General features: G+C 56.3%; 1 protein-coding gene across 3 annotated transcripts in view; it reads left to right on the top strand.

The window, feature by feature from the left end:
* CFAP46 (cilia and flagella associated protein 46) overlaps positions 1 to 16,281 on the top strand; it is a 96,450-nt gene that overhangs the window by 61,933 nt on the left and 18,236 nt on the right. For all 3 annotated transcript variants that reach the window (XM_043597948.1, XM_043597950.1, XM_043597947.1), the window contains 9 exons: positions 448 to 648; positions 736 to 842; positions 2,104 to 2,280; positions 3,749 to 3,884; positions 11,563 to 11,751; positions 12,442 to 12,630; positions 13,589 to 13,723; positions 13,792 to 13,971; positions 14,396 to 14,566. In XM_043597948.1, the coding sequence (XP_043453883.1) occupies positions 448 to 648; positions 736 to 842; positions 2,104 to 2,280; positions 3,749 to 3,884; positions 11,563 to 11,751; positions 12,442 to 12,630; positions 13,589 to 13,723; positions 13,792 to 13,971; positions 14,396 to 14,566 (1,485 nt within the window). The remainder of the gene's footprint in view (positions 1 to 447; positions 649 to 735; positions 843 to 2,103; positions 2,281 to 3,748; positions 3,885 to 11,562; positions 11,752 to 12,441; positions 12,631 to 13,588; positions 13,724 to 13,791; positions 13,972 to 14,395; positions 14,567 to 16,281) is intronic.

The following is a 16,281-nucleotide window of genomic DNA, read 5'->3' as shown; positions in this document are numbered from 1 at the left end:
TGTCCTCCTGCCGGCTGTGGGTCAGAGGCCAACAGCACCCCCGCCCCACGCCCAGGCCACCTGCGACCATGCGCAATGGGTGGGGGATGAGACAGCCCTGGCCAACTAGGGTGCAAAATCTGCTCACCTGCCGGCCCTTGGCCAGCATCTGGACGGGGGCTCCTGGGCAGGGGGGGCGGGGGGGGGGGGACACTGGAACCTGCCGCTAAGGGGAGGGGGCTTCCCAGGGCCCTTGGCACTGTTGGAACCCTGGAAGTGGTTTTAGCACAGGTACAGGCCTCGAGCCCCCCCACCCCTGTGCCCTGAGGGCGAATACGGGGCCTCCTTCAGAGGTCAGGGAGCAGCCCAGTGGACACGGTGCGGGAAGGCCTGGTGCCCGGAGCTGCTCTCTCTGTCTCTGTCTCTCTCCCCCTCCCGACCCCCCTCCTGTCTTTCTACGTCTTTCAGGAGCTCGATGATCCTCGTGCCCAAGCAAGATGCCTGCACCTTCTAGCGCAGCTGGCGAATAAGGAAAGAAACTACGGACAAGCTAAGCAGTTGGTGCAGTGGGCGCAGCGCCTGGGGGGCAGCGAGGAGTTCTGGTACAGCTCAACCCTGACCCTGGCGGACACGCTCCTGTCCATGGAGGGCAAAGGCAGAGAAGTGGCGGTGAGGGGGCCGGGTGCGCTCGAGAGGGGCCCGTGGCCGGTCCCGGTGGCCGAGGGCCACACGCCGACGCCACGTTGCCGTCCCCAGGTCTGCCAGTTGTTCCAGAGACTGATAGACACCTTCAAGCTTCTGCAAAAAGAAAGACCGAACCGAGTGCCCGTCTTGGAGTTTATGGCCACAGACCTAGAGGCCAGGTAGTCCTTTGTAAGAAAAGCTTAATTCGCATGACGGTCGCGGCTGACTTTGTCCTTTATGCGGCATCTCAAACCTATCGCGTGCAGGGAGTCACGCGGAGAGCCCTCCGCCCACGACCCCCTACCCAGCCGACCTGCTCTGGAGCAGAGCCTTCCCTGGGACCCCCTGCCTGCTGCACGCGGCCCCTGGGGGAGGGAGGCCTGGGGACATCTCGGGAGCCTGACCTTCGGCCTTCGGGCTCCTGGGGGCAGTGTCTCTTTCTTTCCAAAGTGCCTTTTTCTTGGGACGGGGGTGCAGGTGGCTTGGTTTGTTCCTAAATTCTCAGGGGACGCACGCTTCTGAGCAGACGCCCCTTATGCTGAGGGGCGGGCCCAGCCCCGGTTGGGGGCTGGCTGCGGGGTCTTCTCCACCCTTCACCCTCCGTCAGTGTGGAACTGCGTCTGGGAGCAGACACCTCCCTGGGGTCTGTCCTGCTCCGTGTTCGCCTCTGTTCTGGCCGGTGGTTCTGCGCCTCCCGCCCAGGGGGCAGACGGCAGGTGCACTGGGGACAGAGCCTCCGAGAGCAGCTCTGGGTCTCCTGTGCTTACTGGTCTTGCAGACTTTCAGCTTGTTTTTGAGCCAGCTTTCTGGTAACTTCCATCCTTCTAGAAAATCGTTTCCTCCGGTTGTGTTAGTAGACGTGTTTCTGGGCTCTTCCCCTGTGACTTCACAGAGCGTTTCTCGTAGGTCCCGCTCCTCCTCGGTGCCCTCACTCTTTTCCCAGATCAGACTCCACACCCACGGCTAACTGACCTCAACAAAGAAGCAGCTCTGGCTTTCTTGGCCAGAGCACCCGGGACTTTGTCGTATTTTGGTTTTCTTGATTTTCTGCTTTGTCTTTGTTCAGTTCTTGGCTGTGTCTTTGTTCAGTTCTTGGCTGTCCTGTTCCGTTTTCACTGGTCCCGTGGGTCACCCAGCCTGTCCCCCCTCCCCCGGCAGGCGCCCCTGACGCCCCCTGGCAGCGGCCCGCAGGTCTGATGTGCGAAGACCGCCCCGTCCGTGTGGGTTTCTGCCCCTGAGTCAGAGGAGAGCGGTTTTGAATTTCCAGAAGCATGTGATGGCGGGGTGCGGGCTGCTGCCTTCCGACTTTATCCCGTTGTGACGGAGGCGTGTGTGTGGCCCGTGCGGTCTCTGCTCTTCCGGAAGCGCTCCTCAGGTGTTTCCTCCGGCAACGCTGGTGACACTGCGGAGGCCACACGTGACGGCCCACGTCCCATACAGGTGCGTGAGCCTCCAGATCAAGGCCGCTCAGGAGTCAGCTGATGGCGAACCTCCCGGATGCTTGCTTCTGCTGAACAAAATGGACGACTGCTTGACGGAAATTGAGAAAAGGTTGATCACCTGGGGCTACAGAGACAATTGTGTGGATGTAAAACTAGAGCGCGCCAAGATAAAGAGGTGAGCGGCCCTCCCGGGCCCCCGGAGCTCTGCCCGGGCCGGCGTGCCGCTCCCCCCCGCCCCCCCCCCCCGTGACCGTCACTGAGCCCCCGTGACCGCGCGCTGCCCCCAGGGCTGTCCGGGCCGTTCTCCCTCCGGCCCCCTTCCCCCTCTGCCCCCCCCCCCCCCCGACTCCGCGTCCTGACCACAGGCCCAGCTTTCCTCCTGGGTCAAGCCCCCACCGGCCCCCGTCGCCCTCCAGCAGAACCTCCTCCTGGCCCCGCCCTGTGGCCGCGGGCACCTCCGTCCAGGACAGCGGCACAGGGAGGCGTCCTTGCTCTCATCCAGTCCCCCCAGTGTCCCACCAGCTCCGTCTCTGCACACACACGGAGGTACACTCACAGCCCCACACGCCGCCCCACCCGCGCACGCAGGCACACACGCACACCCCCACAGCGTTCTCACATCGGTCACACACACGTGGGCACGTCACCCGTGATCACTCACAGGTGCTCACACACAGCCTCACACACGTCGACCCCGCACGCCCCTGCACCTGCTCACACTGGCTCTGGCCTGAGGAGCAGCCCAGGCGCTGCCCTCCAGTGGGGCTCTGTCACCCTCCCCCATGTGACCTCCCGAAGTCCCCACTGTCATCACGGGTAGGCGCTGGCCCAGAGGCAGAGGAGTGAGGCTTCAGTAAATGCCCTCCCCCTCCCACCTCCCCTCCACCCACCCCGCCCTGGCCACCCGCGTGCTTGGGGTGCACACAGGCATTTCGAAGCTCAAAACCGCGTGTAAGGTACTAAGAGCGGCCTTTGTGAGGGAGAAGGAGCCGGCACACAGGCTCACAGTGTGCACAGTGTGAAGGGTGGCCTTTGGCCCGTCATCACACAAGTGACACGCGGTCGTGGAAGAACTTTAAAACATGCGGAAAAGCACCAATGGGAAGAATCGGTGGTTGAATGAGCACAGTTAACGTTGTGTTGGTTCGTCGGTCTGTCTGCCAGGTGTAGATTTAACTTTGACAAAAGCAGTACAGGGCGCGTACTTATTTTTGTATCTTTACGTATAAGACATCTCATCAAAGGGTTTAAAGTACTAATAAAAATATAGTCACATAGAAATTATATACTCCGCACTTCGTTAGTGCTTTGAGATTTTTTTTTTTTATTTTAAATAACACACCACTGATACCTTCACTGGTGGATGCATTTCATTTAAAAAAAATTTTTTTTTTAACGTTTATTTATTTTTGAGACAGAGAGAGACAGAGCATGAACGGGGGAGGGGCAGAGAGAGAGGGCGACACAGAATCAGAAAGAGGCTCCAGGCTCTGAGCCATCAGCCCAGAGCCCGATGCGGGGCTCAAACTCACAGAGCGCGAGATCGTGACCTGGCTGAAGTCGGACGCTTAACTGACTGCGCCACCCAGGCGCCCCAGTGCTTTGAGATTTTTGTTCTGAATCCCACTCTTGGTCTTATAAAGATTATGTGCCCAGAACGAGAAAGACCAGGAGCAGAGAACCGCGTATTACTTGGAGGCACATGACTTAGTCCAGAGAGCTGTGGCTGATACAGAGGAGCTGTTCTGCAGCGTGCAGGCCTTACTGTCCCTGCAAGAGGTGAGTCTGTGCCCTGGGCCCCCCCCCCGGAGCCCAGAGCATCCCCGGGGCACGCACAGACGCCCCCCCCACTTGCCTTAAGCCGCCGGCTTCCACTTCTGGGAGTGACACTGACTGGATTTGCCCTCCCCTCTGAAATAACCAAAAAGTAGACAAAAACGTGAAGCAGATGTTCAACACACTAGATATCAGCATCCGTGCCGTCATCCTGAGCAGAGGCGGCCCCACCTCCGTCCACAATCCGGGTAGCCGAGGGGCACCCAGGGGGACAGGTACGGGGCTGGGCCCCCACTCGGGCTTGGGGCAGCGCCTGCTCCCACCAGCGGACAACCTCGTGACCCCGAGGCCAGTCGGGGATGATCCGGCCCTGGGTGAGCCCTGCCCCAGATCAGCCTGCAAAGTCATCCAAGTGTCTGCGCACTGGGGTCCCAGGGCAAAGGCAGGAGCGGGGTACAAACGTCCATCCGCCAAAAAAGCAAGATGCGCCACGTCTGGCAAAGGGTGAGAAATCACCGTGCCAAAATCCCAGTCAAAACTCGCGTGCGAAAATCACCACGCCCAAGCAGGAAATACACCTCAGAACAGTCTGTGAACTGGCACAGATACCAGAGTTCAAAGGCAAGGATGTTAAAAATGACTACTGACCGCATTCCTCACGCTCCAAAGGCTAAGTGGAGATACAGGAGACATAGAGGGAGAGAGCGAGCTGACAGAGGTGAAAACCATGTGTGTGGGGAGGCACGCACCGGATGGGTAGGGGAGCAGAGACTGAGAGGGTCGGAGGCGGCCGCGGACAAGAGTGGAGATCGCCAGAGCACCCGCGAGTCGACGTGCCGAGAGCGCAATGATCGGAACCTCGCGAGGAGAGGAGGGCCAGGAGGGGACAAAGGCTGTTTGAGGAAATAATGGCTGAAAGCCACTATGAGCCCACTGGAACCCAAGTATGCCAAGGGTACGTTTGTGACCCAGCTGTCTCCGGCCGGTGGCTGCGAGGGCTCTTCGAGACGGGTCATAATTGAAAGCACATGGTAAGTGCAGAGCAGCCGACTTCAACAGAAAGAGTGCCGTCTGGAAGACGGTGACGCGGCGTCACGAAGAGCCCGGAGCGAGAGCCGCTGATTGGTACCCAACAAACACGTCTCTCGAGGATGAAAACGAAGTAAAGACTCCCCCGGACCTCCGAGAGCCGAGCGCCTGGCAGCAGACACGCGACGGGACCGCGCCGCTGTCCTTGAGGCGGAAGGAAATCGGCCCCACGTGGAAATGTGATCTGCCCAGATGAACGAAGGGCACGGCGAGTGTGAGCTGCCCGGGAAAACCTGTGACGATTTTCTCTCGTTATTTAAATCTCTCCGAAGGACAGCTGACTGTTCTGGCAAAATGGTAGCAGCGGAGCATCAGGTCGGTAACACCCGTGAAAACAAGGTGTGTGAAGGAGCTTTGTGCCCTGAGTGGAGTGGCAAAATATACTCTAAACCCCGAAGGGATTACGAAAATCTCAGAACAAAGAAGCATGCCTAATGAGCCAAGAAGGGCTCAGGAGATGCTAGAAACCATTCACTTGTCCCTCAAGAAAGCGGCAAAAGGGGAAAGAGAATAAAGAACAGCCGGGCCGTACAGGAGACAAACAAGTCATGTCACAGCCCCGCGAACCAGAATGGTCTGGATCCCCAGTTAAATGACAGAACTCGTCAGACGGTATGAAGAGGCAAGATGCAACCATGCACTGCCTGCAGGGAAGCCGCTTTACAGACACGACTAGGCCGGAAGCAAAAGGATGGGAGACGGTACACGATGCTGACACACAGCGAAGGAAGCCGGGCGGCCGCGCCCGCATCAGGCAGGCTTTGGAGGAAGAGCGTCACGGGGACGAGCCGGTCGGTTTCACGGTGTAAGGGGAGCCGGTCACCACGGAGACGTCACGTTCTAAACTCTAAATACCTAATAGCAGATCGTCCAAAGAAACGAAGGAAAGACTTGTGACACTGCGGCGGAGAGGCAGACAAATCAGTATTAACAGAACAAGAAGACCTCAGGCAGAGAGCTAGGTTTGTGCACCACCACCGACCAGGTTGCATAGTGGGTGTTTATAATGCATCTCCCCAGCAGCAGGATCGCATTCTTTCTGTGTCGTGGGCACACGACACAGTCTCCACGATAGATCATATTCTGGATCCTAAACACGGAACAAGTCTCAATAAATATAAAGAGATTTAAAGAAATAAAAAAAAGATGGTGTACCAAGACTGCCATGGAATTAACGTAGAAATCAAAAAGCAGCATAAAAGAATAGTTTAGCCCATGGAGGCAGAAAGCTGATTCGTGGTCACAGGGGAGGGGCTGCGAGGCCATAGAGAAGAGATGGCTGTTGAGTGGGTAAGGGGTTCCCTCTTGGAATGACAGAAACATTTTGAAAGCAGACGAGGTGCCTCCCAAGGCTGCGAACACACGAAGCACCACCGAGCTGTGCACTTTGAAACAGTTAACTTCACGTTATATGAACTTTACCTCAATTAAAAAACAAACCCAGAAAGCTATGGGTGGAATTGCCCAGATACATGGAAAATGAGTAGCAGCTACCAAAGTAACTATGAGCCAGAGAGCAAATCAAAAGGGAGGGTTTTTCTGAACTGAAGGGGGGAAAACACGTCAAAATTTTTAAGGCATCTCTAATGGAATGCTTGGGGGAAATTTTGTGACACTATATGACCGTATGACAAAAGAGATAAGATCCCAAATTAATGACCTCAGGCCTCCCCATAAGGAAGGAGATAAGGAACCAGCTCCCCAATGAACAGAAGAAAGGAAGTCAAAGATCAGAGCAGAAATCAGTAAAATAGGAAACATTAAATTAGAAGGTAAAATCAATAAAACCACAAGTTGTTATTTGAGCAGATCAATAAATACACACACTTCTGCCTGACTGATCAGGAAGAAAAGAGAGACCGTGAATAACCAATATCAGAGAATAAGAGGTGTGACATCACCGTTGATCCCACACATATTAAAAGGATAATAAGGGGCTATCCTGAACAACTTCACGATAATGTGGAAGATTCCTTGAAAGACACAAACAACCAAAACTCACTCAAAAGGAGACAGATCACCTGAATAGCCCTCCATCTGTTAAAGAAACGGAATTTGTAGTTTCCACAAGGAGAACCTCGGACCCGGAAAGCTGTAGCGGCAAATCCCAGTGGACAGGTAACGAAAGTGTAACACCAATTCAACACAAACCCTTCTGGAAAACTGAGGAGAGGGGAGCACCCTATGAGGCTAGTATTACCCTGATACCAAAACAAGAGCCTCACATAGATGCCTCTCGTCACGAACATAGATGCAAACATTCTAAACAAAAATTCAGCAAATTAAATCCAACGATATGTAACAAGGAGAAGACATCAACGTCAAGTCGGGACTATCCTGGGAATTTTTTTTAATGCTTTTGCTGTTGTTGTTGTTGTTCTTTTTTGTTTATTTATTTAAATTCGAGTTAGTTACCATACAGTGTTGTCTTGGCTTCACGAGTAGAACCCGGTGATTCATCTCTTACGTATGGTGCCCAGTGCTCATGCCAACAAGTGTCCTCCTTAATGCCCATCACCCATTTAGCCCAACCCGTCTCACACCTCCCCTCCAGCAACCTTCAGTCTGTTCTCTGTATTTAAGAGTCTCTCATGGTTTGCCTCCTTCTCTGTTTTTATCTTATTTTTCCTTCCCTCCCCCTATGTTATCTGTTGTGTTTCTTAACTTCCACATATGAGTGAAATCCTATGATATTTGTCTTTCTCTGCCTGACTGATTTCGCTTAGCATAATACCCTCTAGTTCCATCCACATTGTTGCACATGGCCAGATTTCATTCTTTCTTCATCACCGAGTAGTATTCCATTACGTATATAAACCACATCTTCTTTATCCACTCATCAGTCGATGGACATTTGGGCTCTTCCATAATTTGACTGTTGTCGATGGCGCTGCTATAAACGTGTGCCCCTTTGAATCCGCATGTTTGCACCCTTTGGATAAATACCTAGTAGTGCAGTTGCTGGGTTGTAGTGTAGTTCTGTTTACAGTTTCTTGAGGAACCTCCACACTGTTCTCCAGAGCGGCCTCACCAGTTTGCATTCCCACCAGCAGTGCAAGAGGGTTCCCGTTTCTCCACATCCTCGCCAGCATCCAGAGTCTCCTGAGTTGCTCATTTTAGCCACTCTGACCGGTGTGAGGTGTTATCTCAGTGTGGCTTTGATTTGTATTTCCCTGATGAGGAGTGATGTGGAGCATATTTTCATATCTCGGTTGGCCATCTGGACGTCTTCTTTGGAGAAATGTCTGTTCATGTCTTTTGCCCATTTCTTCACTGGATTACTTGTTTTTTGGGTGTGAGTTAGATAAGTTCTTTATAGATTTGGGATACTAACCCTTTATCTGATATGTCATCTGCAAATATCTTCTCCCATTCCATTGGTTGCCTTTTAGTTTTGCTAATTGTTTCCCTCGCTGTGCAGAAGCTTTTTATCTTGATGAGGTCCCAATAGTTCATTTTTGCTTTTAATATTTATTTTAGTTTTTAGAGAGAGAGAGAGAGAGAGAGAGCGCGTGTGCACGTGAGCGGGGGAGGGGCAGAGAGAGAGGGAAAGAGAGAATCCCGAGCAGGCTCCAAGCTGTCAGCGCTGAGCCCAACACAGGCTCAAACTCATGAACCACGAGATCATGATCTAAGCGGAGAGTCATATGTCCAACTGACTGAGCCACCCGGGAATTGTGTAACATTCAAAATCAATCAATTTGGCTCACCATATTTTTTTAAAATTAAAGTAAAAACATACGATCACCTCAGTAGATGTGGAAAAGCATGTGACTAAACCCAACACTCATTCCTGATTGAAAAAAAAAAAATACCCTCAGCAAACTATTAATAGAAGGAAAACTCCTCAAGCTGATAGAGGGCATCTGTGGGACCCCCACCACACCTGGGTGGAAGTCCAGGGCTAGGACAGCGCTATGTACTCTCACCCCCTTCCTCCTGAGTTGTATTTGAGTTGTAGCCCACTCAGCAGGTGAGAGAAGGAAATTCAAAGTGCCCTGTTGGGAAGGAAGAAATACAGCAGCCTTTGCTTTCAGACAGCATAATCACGTGTATGGAAAACCTCATGCAGTCTACAAAAATGATAATAATAATAAAGCTAGTGGGACTACCAAGCAGTTGCACCAAGGCTTCAGGATGCAAGGACAAGATGCAAAGATTAATTTTATATTTCTGTATACTCCCAACAATTTACCAGATATTAAAAATTCAAAAACAAGGGCACCTGGGTGGCTCAGTCGGTCGAGCATCCAGCTTTGGCTCAGACCGTGGTCTCGCAGTTCGTGGGTTCGAACCCCACATCAGGCTTTGCACGGACAGCATGGAGCCTGCTTGGGATTCTCTGTCCCTCTCTCTCTGCACCTCCCTCACCCATGCTCTCTCTCTCTCAAAAAGAAACATTAAAAAAAATTTTTTAAATAAAAAAATTCAAAACAATACCATCTGACAGAATGAAAATGAAATTTGATTAAAAAGTGGAAACGCCTACCCTGAGAACTGTGACACATTGCTGAGAAAGTGAAGGAGGCCCAAACAGATGGCGGGATATACCATGTTCATGAGCCAGAAGACTTGATATTGCTAAGATCTCAATTCTCCCTAAATTTTCTGTAGTCCTGACCAAGAAGCTGCAGGCTTTTTTACAGAAATTGACAAAATTATTTTAAAATTCATATAGAATTGCAAAAGACATAACATAGCAAACACAACTTTAAAAAACAAAAACTAGGGGCACCTGGGTGGCTCAGTCGGTTAAGCATCCAACTGCGGCTCAGGTCATGATCTCACGGTTTGTGAGTTCGAGCCCCGCATTGGGCTCTGTGCTGACAGCTCAGAGCCTGGAACCTGCTCTGGATCCTGTCTCCCTTTCTCTCTGCCCCTGCCCCGCTCACACTCTGTCTCTGTCTCTCTCAAAAATAAATAAACATTAAAAAAAAGTTAAAAAAAAAAAAAGAAAAACTAAGTTGGAGATCTAACACTATCTGATTTTAAGACTTATTATAAAGTGACAGGAACCAAAACAGTGTGGTTTTAATGTAAAAGTAAGACATGAGATCAATGGAACATAACAGAGAATCCAGAAATAGACACACTTTACAGACACAAAATTGATTTTCAACAAAAGAGCAAAGGCAATCAGTGAAGAAAGGCTACTCTTCAAAACAGTAGGCTGGGGGTGCCTGGATGGCTCAGTTGGTTAAGCCAGCGACTTCAGCTCAGGTCATGATCCCATCATTTGTGGGTTTGAGCCCCGCATTGGGCTCTGTGCTGACAGCTCAGAGCCTGGAGCCTGCTTCAGATTCTATGTCCCCCTCCCTTTCTGCCCCTCCCCCCGCTCATACTCTGTCTCTCTCTGTCTCTCAGAAATAAATAAATGTTAACAAAATTTTTTAAAAATAAAATAACTAAATAAAACATTGGTGCTGGAGCCACTGGAAATGCACACCAAAAACACAGATGGAAGGACTGAGCTCAGAGCAGATCATAGACTTACAGGTAAGAGCTGAAACTACAAAGCTTCTAGAAGAAGACACCTTCGGGACCTTGGGTTCAGCAAAGATTTCTCACCTACGGCAACAAAAGCATGATCCATGAAGGAATAAATTGATAAATTGGAGTCTGCTCTTCAAAAGACACTATTCAGGGAATGAAAAGGGAAGGCACGGACTGGGAGAAAATATTTGTGAACCATAGGACTGACAAGATTTGATCCAGAATATAAAACACTCTTGGGGCGCCTGGTGGCTCAGTCGGTGAAGCGACTGCTCCGGCTCAGGTCACGATCTCGAGGTTCGTGGGCTCGAGCCCCGCGTCGGGCTCTGTGCTGACAGCTCGGAGCCTGGAGCCTGCTTCAGGTTCTATGTCCCCCCCCCCTCCTCTGCCCCTCCCACAATCCACTCTGTGTCTCTCTCTCGAAAATAAATAAGCATTAAAAATTTCTTTTTAATTTAAAACACTCCTAAAACTTAATAAGAAACAACCCAATAAAAAGGGGGCAGTTGAGCAGACACCCCCAAGGGGAACATGTGGATGGTGGACGATGACATGCAGAGATGGTGAACCCACCAGTGAACCAGCGAGACGCTGACGGTCATGGAAAACCACAGCACGCTGTGACAATGGCTACAATTGGGAAGACTGAGCATACTGATCGTCAGCGAGGACAGGGAGGGACAGACCTCAGGCCGCTCGGTTGGGGGCGTAGCACGGACCACGCTTTGGCAGTTAGACACAGGCCACCGTGTGAGCCGGCCCCGAGTGTGAGTGGATAAATGCCCTGTGGCGGGTTCTCCCCGTCAGTTAACGGGCACGAATGCGTGCAGCGATGTGGATGGGCCTGAAATAATTATGCAAGGGAACAGCGCAGGAGAGAGCACATGCCGTCAGCCCACGGGCACGAAACCCTAGAAAACGCAAACCGGCTCAGAGTGCTGGAGTGTGGCTGGTGGCCGCCAGGAGGGAGGGACTGAGGGACACGGGCGTTGTTTGGCTGTGGAGACGGCCCGTGACGCCTCATCGGAGCTGATGGAAGCACGGGGCGTGGGGGGTCGCGGGGCCTGCCCGCGCCCCGACTGTGTCTCTGCGCGCCCAGGTACAGAACGTCAACACGCCTCTGAGGAGGAGGCTGGCGCAGCTCCGACTCCACCTGGCGGAAGTGTCTCTGGACCTGCTGGAGCTCATCTGGGCGGAGGCCCTGGCCCGCCAGTTGGAGCAGAGCCCCGTGGAGAAGCTGCTGCTCAGCTACCTGCAGAGCGTCAGTGACCACACCTCCGTCGGCTTGGTAACCGTCCCCGAGACCAAGGGGCCTCCCCCGCGTGCGGGTCTGCGGGGGCCGTGCTGTGATGGCAGGGCCACCCGGGGGCGGCTGGCGGGAGGGAGCCCTGGGCCTGGCGGGCCTGGGGGTCTTGCCGAAGAAAGCCCCCCGCGTCTGACGGTCGGTGGGGGGGTCTGCTGGCGGACTGTGCACGAAGCACTGTCCTCCCCAGGGCGTGCGTGTGCTTTGCCTAAGCACGTCGGCATGCTAAAGAGCTCCTCAAAGCTGAATTCGTGTTGTTAAAGAGCAGTCGAATTTGCAAAATACCTGAAGGAAACATATTCTGCCATTTTTAGACACTTTCCTAGATTTCATGTAGTATGAGTCAAATTAATTTGACGTAACTATGGAGACGTGGAAGATAGCCCTGAAACTGAACTTGAGGCAAACTAAATTATTTGTTGGTGAGCCCCACCGCCGGGTTCTGCAGCCAGGCTTCCGTGACCTCCCGACGCCTCAGCCCCGGAGACACCCCCCCCCCCCCCCCCCCCCGCCCAGATGCAAAAGGGAGCGTTTCTCAGAGTGCTCGGATGTTGTCCCTCCCGGGGGCCTGAGACCAGGGACTCGAGGGGCGCGACCCGGGGACGCGGGGGCGGGAGGGGGCCGCGCCTCCCAGGGCCGGGCGAAAGTAACCGCAGGCGCTTTGTGCTCCCGAAGAAATGGTTCACCCTGAAGCGGACTCTGGCCCACGTGGTGCTGGCGCAGCTGGGGGCCCTGCACTCGCCGCGCACCGGCTTCGCGGAGCTCCGCGCCCGGCAGCTGGGCCTGGCGGGGAGGGCCCTGCGCCTGCTGGCCGTGCAGGCGGACCCCGTGCGCCCCACCGTCTACTGGGAAGAGGGCCTCTCGGTACGCGCTCCTGCCCTCAGCGCCCCCCCCCCCCCCGCAGACCCCTCACCCTCGCGCGAGAACAAACCGTGTATCTAAGACTCACCTCCTCTCAGTAAGAACCGGGATGTCGAACAGGCCTCGAATTGTCCCTGGTTGAGAAGGTGGTGTGGCCTGGGGCGCCTGGGTGACTCAGCCGGTTAAGCCTCTGACTCTCGATTTCGGCTCGGGTCATGATCTCACGGTCTGTGAGTTCGAGCCGTGTGTCAGGCTCTAGGCCGACGGCACGCAGCCTGCTCGGGATTCTCTGGCTCCCTCTCTCTGCCCCTCCCCACCCCTCAAAATAAATAAATAAATAAACATTGAAAAAAAAAAGGAGGGTGGTGTGGCCTGAGCGAGGGAGAAAAAGGCAAGAAGTGGTCTGTCCGGTGTGACCAGCCAGCGGGAGAGAAACACAGACTGCTGGGGACAGACTGGAGAGGAGGGGGGGGCAAACACACAGGTGGTCCGAGGGCAGGACGTCCCGCGGTTCCTGGTGTTCCCCGCACCTCAGCAGCTCTCCAGGGAGTCCAGGGTGCACCCAAGTGCGGGTGCAAAACCCCCGCTCACGTGCAGCAGGGGACCCGAGCCCCCTTCCTCCCTCCCACCACCCACACTGCCTCGTGGAGCCGACACAAGGGCTTGTGGCCCTGCACTGGCCGCGTCGTGCACGCAGGCCCACGCCCTTCTCTAGGGCCCCCTGCCAGGCTGCCCCACAGGCCGGGTGCCCCTGGGGAGCACCCCACCCCCGAAGGGACCCTGCTGACGCTGCTGCAGGGCTCCAGGCCACCGTCCTGAGTGCCTCGTAAACACCCCTTCTTCCATCTGGAAGGCACCTGCCCAAAGGCGAAGGCAGGCTCATCCCCACAGACCTTGCTCTTCTAGGAAGACCCCCAGGCCCAAGCGGCTGAGCTGGCCGACAGGGGCACCTTCTCCATAGGCAGGTGCTGAGCTGAGCGGCCACAAGCCTCTGGAGACCATTCTGGAGGACGAGGCCGGCGAGGATCGCTGCAGGGACCCGGGACCCTCCAGGGCCGCCTCCCAGGAGCACGGCAGGAAGGGCTGGGATCTGCAGGTACGGCCCCTCCCACGCGCCCCGCGACGCCCTGCCCGCAGCCCCGGCCTGAGCCTGTGTCCCTGCAGAGAAAGATGAAGCTGGCCCAGCGGTACCTGGCCCAGGCGTCCGAGGTGCTGCTGCAGTGCGTGCAGGTGGCCCTGGGCGGCTGCCTCCCGGACATCGCGGCGGCCGCCAGCCTGGAGATGGTGGAGTGCAGCGGCACCCTGGACCCTGTGGCCACCTGCCAGTTCCTGGCGCTGTCTCAGGTGTGGCTCTGTGCCCCTTCCTCCGGGCCCTTCTTGGCCACCTGGGGAGAGCGGCCCGGAGCATGCCGCCCTCCCTCCCGCCGGCGCCCGCCCGGCCGGTCTCTGCCTTGAGGGCGGTGCTCAGCCGGAAGAGGGCGCTTCCGGCCACCGGAAGCAGTAGGGAAGGCCGCCCCCCCCGCCCAGGTTCCCTGAGCCGCAGCCCCTGTTACCGACATCCCCGTTGGCCCGGCAGGCCTCGTGCTCTTGAGGCTCAGCGCAAAGGGGTGGGCGGGTGCCGGGAGCGCGGTGGCGGAGGGCCAGGAGCAGCACGGCCTCCCAAGAAGCCGGTAGCAGGAGCGGCCGTGCAGCCCCGTCCACCCTCGCGCGTGGGCGCCACCGGCCCAGGGCAGGGCTCAGGCCCCTGGGCCCCTCCTGTCTGGTTCAGAGCTGCTCGGCCTCAGAGATGATGCGGGACGTGCTGTTCACGGCCACGGACGACACCAGCAGCTCACAGCTGGCGGCCCTGCTGCGGCTGGAGCACCAGCTGAAGCGGAAGGGGAGGACGTCCACCAACTTGTTGGCGAGCGTGAGGCAGAGGCTGGCGGTCGTTTCCAAGGTGAGCGAGCCCCCCGAGCCGGCCCCGTTCTCACAGCTGTGCTGCGTCGCTCTGCTGTGGCCGCGCGGTTCTGGGGTGCCACTCACCCTCTGTGACCTCCTGGTCCTCGAGGGCCTCGTGGGGATGAGGGCCCGCCGCCTCGGTGACCCTACATCCCAGGCCCGCGGCAGAGGGCGGGAGCGACAGGACCCCCGAGGGTCCTCCTTCAGCCGCCGTGGAACGCTGCAGTCACCACACCTCCTGGTGCTGGGACGAGCAGCTGTGAAGAGGGGTATTTGAAGGAGCGGGACTCGGTGAAAACCTAGCAAGTCGGGAAGCAGCCTGGAGCCCTCTGGCTGGTCCCGCTCGCCTCCTTCCCTGTTGCTGCTGTGCACCTGTGTGGGTCTCACCTCGTCCCCTCCCTCCACGGCTTCCTGTCTCCCTCCGTCCCCTGTCTTGCTTGCGGTGAGGCGTCCTGTGCTCCATGGGAAGTTGAGGGGCTCCCTGGTCTCTTCCCACCAGATGCCAGTAGCTCCCCCTCCAGTCGTGACACCCCGAGCTGTCCCCAGAACTGCCCCATGCTGAGAGCCAGGGCCTTAGCCCCCGTGCTGGAAAGCCTCCCCCCTCCTGAGGAGCACTGCAGGCCCCAGGAGGTGCAGGGACCGCAGGCCGGTCCACAGGCAGGCCGTTCCCCACAGCCCAGCTGCCCACCTTTGGAGGACACGTCTGTGTGTGTCACTGTGGCTGGGGTGACAGTGACCCAGCACTAACTTCAGAGGAAACCTGAGGGACCATGTGCATCAGTGCACGTGCAAGGCTGAGGACAGAGCCAGACGCAGGGGGCGCAGGAGCTCGGTCCAAGACGAGACCCAGTCCGAGGTGGGATGAGGTCCAAAGTGGAACAGGGTCCATGGTGGGACGGGGTCTGAGGCGGGTCGGGGTCCACGCGGATCAAGTTCGAAGACAGGATGGGGTCCATGGTGGGATGGGTTCCAAGACAGGACGGGGTTCATGGTGGGATGGGGTCCGAGGCGGGACGGGGTCCGAGGCAGGACGAGGTTCGAGGAGGGACGGGGTCCATGGTAGGCTGGGGTCCGAGGCGGCCATCTCTGTCGCGGGTATTGTGTCAACTCCTCCTTCTCCTCCTCCTCCTCCTGTTTCGAGGATCCTTGTGGGAGACCTGCACTGACTCTGGTCACAGACTCGGGGGTCGGCTGCACCTGGGGGTGGGGCGCAGAGCACAGCCAGGCTACCGCAGCGGCCACAGCAGGCGCCAGGTCAGTGGCACCAAACGCTGTCTTTAAAGGCCCAGCTGTGGACACACTGAGAGCAGGCTGAGCTCCAGCTCCCGAGAGGGGACTCTGTCCCCGTCTGTCCCCGCATCACTGCCGGCCCTCTGGGACATGTGGCAGGCTCCTGACGACACGCCTGGGGACAGCGGCTACATTCTGGGCCGTGGGGAGTTTGCCTGAAAGCTCGTGGAAGGTGATGAAGTCCATCGTGGTCTCATGGCGCCTGGGAAGTGAGGGCCGTCCTGGGAGGAGGTGGCCTCCGGGACCCCGGTCCCCGTGAGATACCCCCCACGTGAGGCCTCTTCAGAGAGCAGGAGCACAGCACAGGGAACACGGACCGGCAGAAGGCAGTCAACCGGAGAGGAGAGGAATCGAGAAGACAGAACCAGGGATGAGCGCCATGGGAGGAACTCTCAGCAGGCCAAGCGCACTCCTAACCGGAGT

Source organism: Prionailurus bengalensis, chromosome D2, assembly GCF_016509475.1.
Source record: "Prionailurus bengalensis isolate Pbe53 chromosome D2, Fcat_Pben_1.1_paternal_pri, whole genome shotgun sequence".
Classification (NCBI taxonomy): Eukaryota; Metazoa; Chordata; class Mammalia; order Carnivora; family Felidae; genus Prionailurus; species Prionailurus bengalensis.
This window is presented reverse-complemented; position numbering and strand designations above follow the sequence as displayed.